The 12,606-nt window shown below is 46.7% G+C and overlaps 1 protein-coding gene across 1 annotated transcript in view; it reads right to left on the bottom strand.

Annotated features, from left to right (window-relative positions):
• Positions 1 to 12,356, bottom strand: part of CFAP70 (cilia and flagella associated protein 70) — a 43,880-nt gene extending 31,524 nt beyond the window's left edge. Inside the window, exons 1-8 of the mRNA XM_032794694.2 lie at positions 12,286 to 12,356; positions 10,981 to 11,111; positions 9,267 to 9,453; positions 7,283 to 7,381; positions 6,987 to 7,066; positions 3,496 to 3,672; positions 2,091 to 2,273; positions 1,612 to 1,706 (exon numbers count right to left, since the gene is read on the bottom strand). Of these exons, the coding sequence (XP_032650585.1) occupies positions 1,612 to 1,706; positions 2,091 to 2,273; positions 3,496 to 3,672; positions 6,987 to 7,066; positions 7,283 to 7,381; positions 9,267 to 9,453; positions 10,981 to 11,106 (947 nt within the window). The 5' untranslated portion in view covers positions 11,107 to 11,111; positions 12,286 to 12,356. The remainder of the gene's footprint in view (positions 1 to 1,611; positions 1,707 to 2,090; positions 2,274 to 3,495; positions 3,673 to 6,986; positions 7,067 to 7,282; positions 7,382 to 9,266; positions 9,454 to 10,980; positions 11,112 to 12,285) is intronic.
• Between the last annotated feature and the right edge of the window lie 250 nt (positions 12,357 to 12,606).

Genomic DNA, 12,606 nt, shown 5'->3' on the forward strand with positions numbered 1-12,606 from the left:
GAAGGGGGTGGGGTGAGGTTGGTGCAGGGGCAGGGGCGGGGGGTCGAGCACTCATGGGGAAGAGGGGAAGTTGGTGCCTATGGTGCAACCTAGTTCCTTAAGTACCTGAGGGGTGCATTTTGTCAGGTCCTGACGATTTGATTTACCTAAATAATTTATTAATTTACCTAAATATTCTTTAATCTGTTCTTCCTCTATTCTGTCCTACGTTCCTTCTCCCTTGTTGTTAATATTAACTGTGTTAAGCATCTGGTCATAATTAATGTTTTTAGGGAAGACGGAAACAAAAAAACATTAAACACCTCAGCTTTTTGGGGGTTGTCCATTAGCTCTTCTTCCCCACAAGTAGTGGACATACACTTTCCTTCACCTTTCTCTTGCCCCTAATGTATTATAGAACCTCTTCTTGCCTTTTATGACCCTGGCTAGGCATAACGCAATTGGTGCCTTAGCCTTTCTGATTTTGTCCCTACATGCTTCTGCAATTCTTTTACACTCATCTTTAGCAACTGGTCCAGGTTTCCACTTTTTGTAGGATTCCTTTTTGATTTTCAGGTCATTAAAGAGCTCCCAGTGCAACCATGTTGGCCTCTTACTATTCCTCCTGTCTTTGCATTGGGATAGTTTGCTGTTGATAGGCTAGGATGATCACTTAGGGCAGGGAGAGAGCTGGTCAGGTTTAAAGAGGAAACTTTATCTTGTCTTTTTTCATGCTACTTGTTATGCCTGGAATAGCCTTCCATTTAATGTGAGCCAAGTCTCCCCCCTCTTTCAAAACACTCCTAAAGATAACCACGTTCCCACTCCTGCAAAGCATCCAACTATAAAGACCAAACTCCACTCTGTTTGTTCGGTACCCTTTGCACTGGACAGAACAAAGCATTTTGTGGCTTTAGAAAATAAACATTTTGGGGCTGTGACTCCTACTTGTTTGGCACATTTTACTCACTGTACAATGCCATCTGCCTCTATGGCACATTAGATATAGATCTGTTATTAACTGGCAAATCAGTCTGAAACATGTTGGAGTTTTCCTTTCTTTTCTCCCCTTTACCTTAGAGAGGAGACGAATAAGAGCAGACATGACAAAAGTTTAAAATCATGAATTATAGAGAAGGTAGATTGAGAGAGTGTCCGTTCTTCCTGTCTTATAGCTCAAAAACAAAGGGAACTTTCAATTAAATTGAAAAGTAGAAAATTCAAAACAGATGCAAGGAAGTACTTCTATACATTATGGATAACTGGTCTATGGAACTCATTGCCACAGTATGACATTGAGGTAAAAAAATTAGCAAGGTTCAGAGGGATTTGATATTTATACAGATAACAGAAATATCTAGATTTATGGATACTAAAAAAATTAGAAGTACTGGAAGGGATATAAAACCTCATGTTTCAGGATTTAAAAGAAGCTCTATGAGGGATTAAGCAAATTTCCCCACATCTATGGTGGAGTCTGTTGCGTCTTCCTCAAAAGCACCTGGTGCTGGTCACTGTCAGAGACAGGATACTGAAACAGATGAATCATGGGGCTTATGCAGTCTGGAAATTCATATCTTCCTCCCCATCACCGTCACTTTTTGCCCAGGGAATTTTCCTTTGTTTTCTTACCTGAGTACTGCTGCAGGGTCTAGGTAACAGCGCCTTTCCAAGTCCCAAACAATTCTCTTCTTTATGCTCTCTGCCTGAATCCTAAATTCCCTGTCCTAGGAGAAACAGTCAGATGTTCAGATCACTCCCTGACCCAGTACACTGCATTCCAACTAATAGGCAGTGCCTAGCCTAGTGGTGAAATGCTTATCACCTCCAAAGGGAGCTTATTGCAGAATTCGACTCCACACAGAAAAATCAGCATCTGAACAAAATGAGTTAGCAATGGTTACTATCGTTCTGGGGCCAATTAAAGTTGGATTTACTTGTGTCACCAGCAGCCTGGCTTGTGATGGTGCTCGGACAAGCATCAGGTCTCCTCCTCTGGACCTTGCTTCCCATTCCTCCCGTTTTGTATCTTTGAAAGTAGGTTGTCAGTAATTAGTTTTGTTACACACTCCGGCTCTCTCCCAGCTGCTTCACGGTCATTTCTTCCTCACCTCTGTTTTGTTGAGCTCTCCATCCTCCTCCTCATAGGGGCCACCAACAATAAAAGAGTCTGGAATGTTTTGAGCTCCTGGTGCCAGGATGTTGCTAATGGGCCATTTTTTTGGCCGAGGTATTGGTTCTTTTTCACCACCAAGCTTCAGGATCCCGTTCTTGAACGCCAAGGGGTACTCCTTCTAGAGAGGTATAAAGGAAAAAGGATTTTCTTTCAGAGGTCTGAGCAAAAGCAAGTAAACATTATAGTGAGGTGTGACGAACAATTAAAAAGCAACATTATAGCAACACAGCTTGGAAAACATGCTCCAGCCCACACAGGTATAGAAGCTACAAAATACAAGAATCAAACTGCATAAGCTGACAGAGACAGGAAAATCCCACCCATTTCAACACACATGCACATGGGAGTTGCCATGGAAATGCGCAGACCAGGCAATAATGGGCTTGATCTAAGTCACAGAAATATACATACACAAACAGCTGAAAAATCATTGACAAATATCAATATAGTTATGTGGCTACAGAAACGGTTGGACGTACTCACACTATAGGCATAAGTATCAGAGGGGTAGCTGTGTTAGTGTGGATTTGTAAAAAGCAACAAAGAGTCCTGTGGCACCACACAGACTAACAGATGTATTGAAGCATGAGCTTTCATGGGTGAATACCCCTTCGTCAGACACATGTAATGGAAATTTCCAGAGGCAGGTATAAATATGCAGGCCAGAATCAATCTGGAGATAACAAGGTTAGTTCAATCAGGGAAGATAAGTCCCTCTTCTAGCAGTTGAGGTGTGAACACCAAGGGAGGAGAAACTGCTTCTGTAGTTGGCTAGCCATTCACAGTCTTTGTTTAATCCTGAGCTGATGGTGTCAAATTTGCAAATGAACTGAAGCTCAGCAGTTTCTCTTTGAAATCTGGTCCTGAAGTTTTTTGGCTGTAGGATGGCTACCTTAAAATCTGCTATTGTGTGGCCAGGAAGGTTGAACTGTTCTCTTACAGGTTTTTGTATATTGCCTTTCCTAATATGTGACTTGTTTCCATTTATCCTTTTATGTAGGGACTGTCCAGTTTGACCGATGATGAGAAGTTCACACCTCAACTGCTAGAAGAGGGTCTCATCCTCCCTGATTAAACTAATCTCGTTATCTCCAGATTGATTCTGGCCTGCATATTTATACCTGCGTCTGGAAATTTCGATTACGTGCGTCTGACGAAGTGGGTATTCACCCATGAAAGCTTATGCTCCAATACATATGTTAGTCTATAAGGTGCCACAGGACTCTGTTGCTTTATGATAGGCATAGGCATTTATTACTCATGCAGATTAACATCTTAAAAACCACAGAAGCAAAGATCTATCTGGGATGTGTACAAAGAGTTCATTGACAGTTCCCTACCTCTCCAACAGTTGGTACTTGCAAGCAAACCATGTAGTTTTGCTGGGGTCCTGTGGGAACAAACACTTCAGGGACAGAATAAGCAGCCTCCAAGGTAACCCTGAGGAGATTGCCACCTGCAAGTTGCGATACAGAAAGCAGGGACTCTTGGATGGACACTGCCACTTCAAGGCCACACTGCAAAACAAGAGCAAACTGAAGTGACATTCCCCTGGAAACAGCAAAGTTATTAAACAGTTACCATGCATCTGTCTTTGCAGAGGAAATGCGTAGAGGTCTGCCTAAGTTAGAAATCTACAATATTATTTTATTCATTGATTCAAATGAAGACAAAATGGGCATTACTGTGTGCTAAATCAGTCTTATGGTAATTAAATGATTTGTTTCCAAAATGTAATGTTTCTCTACAGTAACTCCTTGCTTAACGTTGTAGTTGTTCCTGAAAAATAATACTTTAAGCAAAACAATGTTAAGCGAATCCAATTTCCCATAAGAATTAATGTAAATAGGGGCAGTTAGGTTCTAGGGAAATTTATATATATATATATAGATATACACACACACACATACGGTATAAGTTTTAAACAAACACTTTAGTACTATACACAGCAATGATGATTGTGAAGCTTGGTTGAGGTGGTGGAGTCAGAGGGTGGGATATTTCCCAGGGAATGCCTTCCTGCTAAATGATGAACTAGCACTCAGCTGAGCCCTCAAGGGTTAACACATTGCTGATAATGTAGCCTCACAATCTACAAGGCAGCATGAATGGAGGGAGGGGAGACAGCATGGCACACAGAGACAGAGACACACACCCTATGTGAGAGAGAGACGCACATTTCCCCTTTAAGTACGCTGATCCCAGTCTAAGTACACTGCCTTTTAAAGTAGATCAGTAGAAGAGATAGCAGCTACTGCCAGCAAGCTGCCTCCATCCCGAGCCCTGTTGTGTCCTCCTCGGCTCTGGGGAGATGGGGTAAAGAAGCGGGGGGCAAAAGTGGGGGGAGGAGAACACCTTGACATTAGCCTCTCCACCCCACCTGCACAGCAAGCAGAAGGCTCCCGGGGGCAGCTCCAAGGCAGAGGGCAGGAGCAGCACATGGCAGTGGGGGGAGGGACAGCTGAACTGCCGGCAATTGATAGCCTGCTGGGCGGCTGCCGCACAGGGAACTTAGGAAAATGGGGAGCTGATGGGGCCAGGGGGCTGCTGGTCCACCCTTGTTCCAAGCGCTCACCAGCTAGCTCCAATGGGCTGCTCTTTCTGCAAGCAGTGGACAAAGCAGACAGCTGCCAAACAATGTTATTGATGAGTGTGGTTCTGCCCTAGTTCTGCTTAGCAACCCAGTTCAGCTTAGCAACTAACCAAGGCCAACTGAAAAATTTACTGGCTGGGGCAGACAGGCCAGCAAAGACAGCTGTGTTACCTTGCTAGATAAGAGAATGCTTGTAGAGGCTGGGACAGAAAAATGCTTACAGACACTTTCTAAAGTAACGTATTCTTTTTTGTACTACCATGAAGTTATCAAGAAGTAACAGTTGTTCTTTGTTTTGTATGCCGGGAACAAATGCTGGGAAGGTACAGTGATGATGCGACGTAAGTGATGATGTGACAGAATAGCTAATAAAAAGCAGTTTGAATTTGTGAAGGGGGGCTAGTTCTGTATGGAGTGAGATGGGCAGTTATCTGTTGTATGGCATGCTACAATAAAGAACTTGATAGTGGGATTCTTGCTGGTCGTTGCGTCTCTTTGTGGTAGGACAACGAAACCTGAGCCGTCTGGGATAAGAGAGATCCCCGACATTATAAAGGAGTGTAGCAGGGTGGTTACCCCGCTCCTGCCCTGAAGGAGTTAAAAGCAGCCTTGGGGAGGGCTGTGGCTGGGAGAAAGCAGCTAGTAAGCTGATTGGAGAAGCAGCTGCAGCTGGCCCTATAAGAGGGCTGGGGCCAGAAGCCAGAGACAGAATCTCTCTAGCTTTGAGAGGGACAGACGGACGGACCGACCGACTGGGATGCAGGGAGCTGAGAGAAGGTACCTGGAGTGGAGCAGGGCTAGGGGAAGGTCAAGTGAGCTGGGGAGCTCTGGCCCGAAAACCCCCCAGGCTGTGGCCTAGTGGAAGGCCAGTTAGGTACTGGGGTTGCAGGGGGCAGCCCATGCGTATGCAGAGGCAACAGGTCCAACCCCCCTTGCTTATGTTGAGTGGCTTTTACACTGCAGTCTGCCCCAGTGAGTGGGGGCTAGATGGTGACTGGCAGTAGCCCATGACTGAGGCAAGGTGGGGATAAAGGGTTGGGAGTTCCCCTGGGTGGGGAGACCCTGAGACTGTGGGGGTATTGCCAGGGGGCGGCACCCCAAAGACCAGGGGCACTGGGGTCCGGGAGAGACTTGGGACCAGTGGCAGGTGAGCCAGCAGCCAGCAGAGGGCACTCCTGGCTGAAAAGAGTTAATTCCCTGGACAACCAGCAGGAGGCACCATAGCAGTGAGTCACACCCTGCCACAGGGCGCATTGCACAACTTTAAACGAGCATGTTCTCTAATTGATATGCAATGTAACAATGTTAACTAGGACAACTTTAAGTAAGGAGTTACTCTATTTAGAATGTAAGCTTCTCAGGGCAGGGACTATGTTTCTCACCGTCACTGCTTAACAAACAAATGAAAAGTTAAATAAAACTTAGCTGTGTTGAAAGAACATAAAGGATGCAAAATGAAGCACTCAACATTCAGGAGATGCCAAAGTTAACACATGGAACCTCAACTGAGCTCTTTATCCATATTCATTATTACACAATATTTAATCAGAAGATCACATATTGGATGGATGGCAATCAGTGAATGAAGTAACTTTTTTGAATATTTATTATCTTCACTGTTCAGTGTGAGTGGACACTTGCCTCATTCATTTCATATCGATTGACCTGTCTACTGACATCAGAAATATGTTTTCAGATATACCAATGTAAATTTAAAGTCCATGATTTCAATGAACTTACACTGGTAATTGCAAACAGAATTTGGATTAAAATTAGGCAGATTTCCTCATTCACTATGTATCATTGCTTCATTCACTGAACTCTGTTCAACCAGTGTTCTGAAAAAGGCAGGGATCCTATAGTAAAAATAGTATGCGATGAAGTAATGAAAGACCATATAATATTTTGTTTGCACAAAGGGACAGTTAAGGTTATGCAGGCATCCTTAATGAGGCCATTTTCTGATTTTTCAGTCCTTCGCTTTGCAACATTAATGCTCTTTCAGTGTAGCTTTTTGTACAGCATATATTAGGGTTTATGGACCCAATCCTGCTCCTATTGTAATCAATGGGAGAAGGACAAGGCCCCAGATTTTTATATGTATTACCATAATGTATACATAATTTGCAGTATGTCTGAGTCATAGTTCCTGAAATAATCATAGCTTTTGATTTAAATTGCACTATATAGCTGCATAGTAGAATTATAGAGTGAATGGCCTTGGGAAATTCCAAATACCTTGGCATCTGGGCGAAGGCTCTCTAGTGGAGAGCCAGGAACTGGATGCAGTGGAACTGTTGATCTAAATGAACACTTTCCTGTGAAGAAACAAAGATAGAATCAGCTTAAAGTCTGAAGCCCTGCTGTAATGAAATCACTCCCGGAATGGAAAAACTGTGCTATCTGCCCCCCATATAATCCACCTTTCTCAAGACAACACTAGGTATTATTTGTCAACAGAAGTGAAGCTACAATGAAGAAGCTATGTGAGAGCAAGAGGTGGATGAGGACTCAGTATGAATTCTACATTGCACCTTCCAGCAGAGGTAGAAGGTCCACAACAGCCTGACCAAGAGCTACAGTCTTTTCCTCCTTCTGCTTCTTCTCCTTTGGTAAAACTTCAATGACAGTCACTGCAGGGAAAAAACACAGAATCTGGTGATGTTTCTCAATCACCTTGTAGCGAAGAGGCCTCACTCCCCATCGCGCCTAAGAGGGACAAGACAGAACAGGCGCGGCAGTGGGCCGAGCCATCACCGCCTGTCCCCGCCCCCTGGAAGTCAAGGAAGTATAAAAGCCTAGCCCCGGCGCTCAGTTGGTGGGAGGCTGTTGGAGAGGACAGATGCTGGTGCCTGAGCTACTGCAGGGCCCAGCCTGCCCCGTGCTTGGTACCCGGAGGAGCGCTGGCCTGAACTTCCCGGCATCTAGAGGAGCTGCCTGAGCTTCCTGATGCCCGGCATCTAGAGGAGCTGCCTGAGCTTCCCCATGCCTGATACACAGAGGAGTGGCCTGGACTTCCTGACACCTGGTACCCTGAGGAACTCATGGTCTGGGACCCACCGGATGGTGCTGGCAGATGGCAGGTACCCAGTGAGGGGGAGATTGGAAGTGGCTTGGGGGGTAGCTGACTCCAGTCAGGCTGTAGATATACCTGAGCCTATGTCAGTGTGTTGTGGCCAGGACCCCCACTGACTGCAGTGGATCCTTGCTGCTGCTAGGGCCCCAGGCTGGGATGCAGTGAAGTGGGAGGGCCTGTGTCCCCCCTGCCACCCTTCCAAGGGTGGCAGACTCCCACTCCCCCCTTGGCTGAGGAGACCTTTTGTACTGGTTACCTTGCTGTTCAGCCTCTGCTTGGGGGCCTGACTCGTAGCTGTGTTTGTTGCCCTGCCCTGAACCCGGGCTTGGGCTGTACAAGCTGCCACTGTGTTTGCTCAGCCCAGCTAAGAGGCCTGAGCTTGAACTGCTTGGGGCCCTCCTGATTACTGCTCAGCCCTGCCTGAGGGCCTGAGCCTATTAACTCTGGGAAGCCAGACTATTGCTGCTTGGCCCTGCCTGAGGGCCTGAGCTTAATTCTGGGAAGCCAGACTATTGCTGCTCAGCCCTGCCTGAGGCCCTGAGCCTATTGAATCTGGGAAGCCAGACTATTGCTGCTCAGCCCTGCCTGAGGCCCTGAGCCTATTGACTCTGGGAAGCCCGACTATTGCTGTTCAGCCTTGCAGAGGAAGGCCCAAACTCCCCAGCAACTCGGCGTTGTTGCCTCAACCCTGAAGCCAAGGGACCGGGCCAACAGCATGTGGCGAGCCAGTGTGGCTCCCCTCTACCCCTCAGGAAGGGTTGAGCCAAGGTCCCACCCTTCTACACACCTATAAAACAGCAGCTGGAAACAGTGAGCTCATTCAAGGTGCTTAAAAAGTGTATTAGCTCTTAATCAACACTCCTACTAGATTCCCCAGTGACTGAAGGGGACAGAATAGCTGAGCGTTTCCCACAGCCAGTGCTCAGACTTCATTCTCAAGCAAGTCCTGCTGGAAGAGGATGAGAATAGAGTAGCTGAGAGTTCCCCATGGCGATGCTTCTACTCCATTCTCTAATGAACGACTCTTGTTAGGGCTGGTCTACACTAGGGGAGGGGATCGATCTAAGATACGCAACTTCAGCTACGTGAATAGCGTAGCAGAAGTCAAAGTATCTTAGATCGAGTTACCAACCGTCCTCACGGCGTGGGATCGACGTCCACGGCTCCCCCTGTTGACTCTGCTACCGCCATTCACATTGGTGGAGTTCCGGAGTCGACAGGAGTGCATTCGGGGATTGATATATGGTGTCTAGATGAGACGTGATATATCGATCCCAGAGAAATCGATTGCTACCTGCCGATACTGCCGGTAGTGAAGACGTACCCTTAGGAGCAGATGGGGATGGAGTAGCAACAGATCCCCACGGCCAGAGCTCCTTTCAATTCTCGAGTGATTCATGCTGGGCAAATATGAATGGATAGTTAGAGTGACAGTTACTTACAGAATAAGGGTTTGTGTGCGATGTCATCTAGGTTGTTTGGCCCATCAGAATTGTATTCAAAGCTAGTGGTGAAGTTATATTTCACTGTCCCATCTGAAGAAACATCAATTTTCAGGGAGTCACCCAGGATAACACCATTATACTCTGCACGCACATAGGTCACTGGACTGTCTCCTTTGACACCTTTCTGGCAAACACAAACCAACAATAGGTTAATTATTTGAAATCTGCCTCTTGCTCTAGAATAAAACTGCTCACAACCAGAGCTGTCCAAAGAAGGTGGTTGAGCTAAGGAAAAGAAGGATTTTGTTTCAGTTACTCCACCCACAAGAATGGATTTAAGAAGAAAAATTCTGGTCTCACTGAGATTTCACCTTCTTTTCTCCATTCTAGTCCTCTGCAGCACCCCAGAGGTTACTAGCACCCAGATGTGGTAGGGGCATTTAGAAGTAATAGTCTTCATCAGCATGGAGGAGGAGAGAATCATAACTACACTGGCTTTCATCCAAAGGGGCATATAATTATTAATAATAATAATAAATAATAATAAACATAATAATTAATAATAATAATATCAAGAAAGGTTCTGATTTTTGTAAACAACTGAGGAGGTAGCTCACAAATGGCAAGGCTGCATTAATATGAAATTCTAGAATATTGTACAGCTAAAGAACTCCTTGAAATCTAGTGGGGAATTTTAGCAAGCTTTTTGGAAATATTTGGATTCTATAGAACTCACTAACTTTACACTAGTAGCTTTAAAGAAGGGTACAGTTTTTAGCATGTGTTTACCAGTGTTCTTAAACATAGGAATATAGGACATTCTAAAGTATATCAGACCAGAGGTACATTTAACTCACCAGCCTTTTTCTGACAGTGGCCACTGGCCAGGAGCAGATGCTCCCAAAGACAGTGCAAGAAATGATGAAGTGGGCAGTTAGGAAATATTTCCCCCCGTGTTGAGGTTATATCATAACGCTCTCAAACAGAGGTTGGCTTATGCCCAACACAAAGGTTGATACCCTCTCCAAACTTTTCTTTAATCTTTATCCATATAAGCCAAATCTTTATTTGACTCCTGTTAAGCAATTTTGCCAAATGAGTTCCATGATTTCATTGTGTATTGTGTATTCAATATATCCTTTTATCAATTTAAAATTTGCTATTTTTCAGTTTCATTAAATGCTTCCTTATTAATCCATTGAGAGAGGCTAAATAGAAGTTACCTTTTCTATACCATTCATTATTTTGTATTCCTTTCTCATGTCCTTTTATTTATCTCCTCTCTGATGAAACATTCCCAAATTTCTTCTATGTACCTTCATCTGGAAGTTTTTACGTATCTCTTAACATTCTCACCCCCACCCCCACCCTGGTGCAGGAGGGAGCATGGTAGACCACGTTTCAAATTAATGTTTATGCAATGCAATATTCCTGGATGGGCGGTTGGTGGGGATTGAACCCGAGATTTTTGGACCGAAAAACAAAGACCCTTTACTCTACATATGCACTAGCCACTACTGGGGAACAGAGAGCCATGCTGTGTAACTGTGAGTTACACTGAGGTCCTGGTTTCATTACAGACTGCTCAGGAGTGTTATGTTCTCACACCAAGTTTTGGAAGGGTTTACAGTATAAAAGTTCATGCCTGCCCCATTTACTAAACCAGATATATTTAATGCCAGACAAGATGAGACATTTCATAAGCCTTTACCAGGTCACGTGCCTCCAACACTGTGATCTGTACTGGTTTGGTTGGGGACAGTGGTGGCTCAGTGGCAGAAGGTAGAGCCAATGTAAGGGATCCTCTTTTACTAGCCTGCCCAGAAACAACAGCCATGTCTCTGCAGAAATAAAGAATGAAAAAAAATTAAATATACCAATACTCTTTCTTCTGGCCTCTGTTTTGCAGTAACTCAGCACAACCTCTTGTTATGCTCTCAGCAGCACTATTCCTGTGTTGTGAGCTCTTCTACCTTCTCTAAAACTACCCCCTCTCCCAGCTAATCAAATTCAAAATAATGTAAATGATACACAGAAACAGCACATTCTAATAAGATTCAAGACCTGGATGCTGAAACATCACAAAATGCACATCTTTTTACAGATCACACAAACACTTTTTACAGTTCAGTTCCCTTCAGTGTGAAGCTCAAAGTGAAAAATGTCTTATGGAAAGCATAAACCCAGAATGGTACAGGCCAGAGAGCATGTCAAACGTTTGTGTGATGTATCTAGCTATGGAGGGAGAGTGGGGTGAAGGGATACCCAAGGAAGGGCAGTTCTCAGGGACATGGTTACCCAGAGTATGTGTGTGGCAGGGAATAGGCAGGGAGGGAAGGGATACCCAGAGGCAGTTCCCAGGGCAGGAGGGGACAGCCAACGGTGGGCAGTTCCCAGGGATTGGGATAGCCGGTGGTGGGGAGGAGCGGAGGGGATACCTGGTGGGGGCGGTTCCCGGGGCAGGGGATACCCAGGAGAGGATACCCGAGGAAGAGGGAGCAGTTCCTGAGGGATGGGGGAGGGATATCCCAGAGCTGGGCAGTTCCCGGGAGGAGGAGGGGACAGCCAGGGGGTGAGGGCAGTTCCCAAGTTTCCAGGGCAGGGGATAGGCGAGGCAGGGATACCCAGTGGAGGCCGGTTCCCGGGGCAGCGGATAGCCGGGAGAGGATACCCAGAGCCTGGAGGGGGGCAGTTCCCGGGGTAGGAGGGAGAGATACCCGGAGGGGGAGCTGCCGGGAGGGGGAGGGGACAGCCGGGGGGGGGAGACAGTTCCCAGGGCAGGGGAGGGATACCCGGAGGGGGAGTTCCCGGGAGGGGACAGCCGGGGGAGCGGCAGTTCCCAGGGCAGGGGACGGGGGGGATACCCGGATTGGGGGAGGGACAGGGGATAGGTGGTGGTGGGGGGATACCCAGAGAGGGCAGTTCCCGGGGGGTCCCCGCCGCGTGTACATGACGGGGTCAGACCCCGGGGTAGGGTCACCCTGGTCCCGGGGGTAGGGGGACGCGAGCGAGGGGTGCTTACGGCTGGGACGAGGAGGAGCCAGTCAGTGACACGCTGCCTTTCAGGGGCGCGTCCTCCGTAACCGTAGCAACCGTTCCTACTCTCGCGCGTGCCTCGCGCCTTGTGACGCGTGGGGCACGTGACGGTAGTATGACTCCCCCTCTCCTGCCGCCACGCTTGTTGTGGGCAGCAGGGGGCGGGGAGCCTCTCTCCTGAGCTGGGGCTGAGGCCCAGGCGGCCATTTTGGTTACTGGCGCAGGCGTGCCCTGCCCTGCTCCAGAGCCTGGGCAGACTGGCCAGTGACTTTAATTGGAGTAGAGCAGGACTTTGGATCTA

This window comes from Chelonoidis abingdonii, chromosome 9 (assembly GCF_003597395.2).
Source record: "Chelonoidis abingdonii isolate Lonesome George chromosome 9, CheloAbing_2.0, whole genome shotgun sequence".
NCBI classification, from domain to species: domain Eukaryota; kingdom Metazoa; phylum Chordata; order Testudines; family Testudinidae; genus Chelonoidis; species Chelonoidis abingdonii.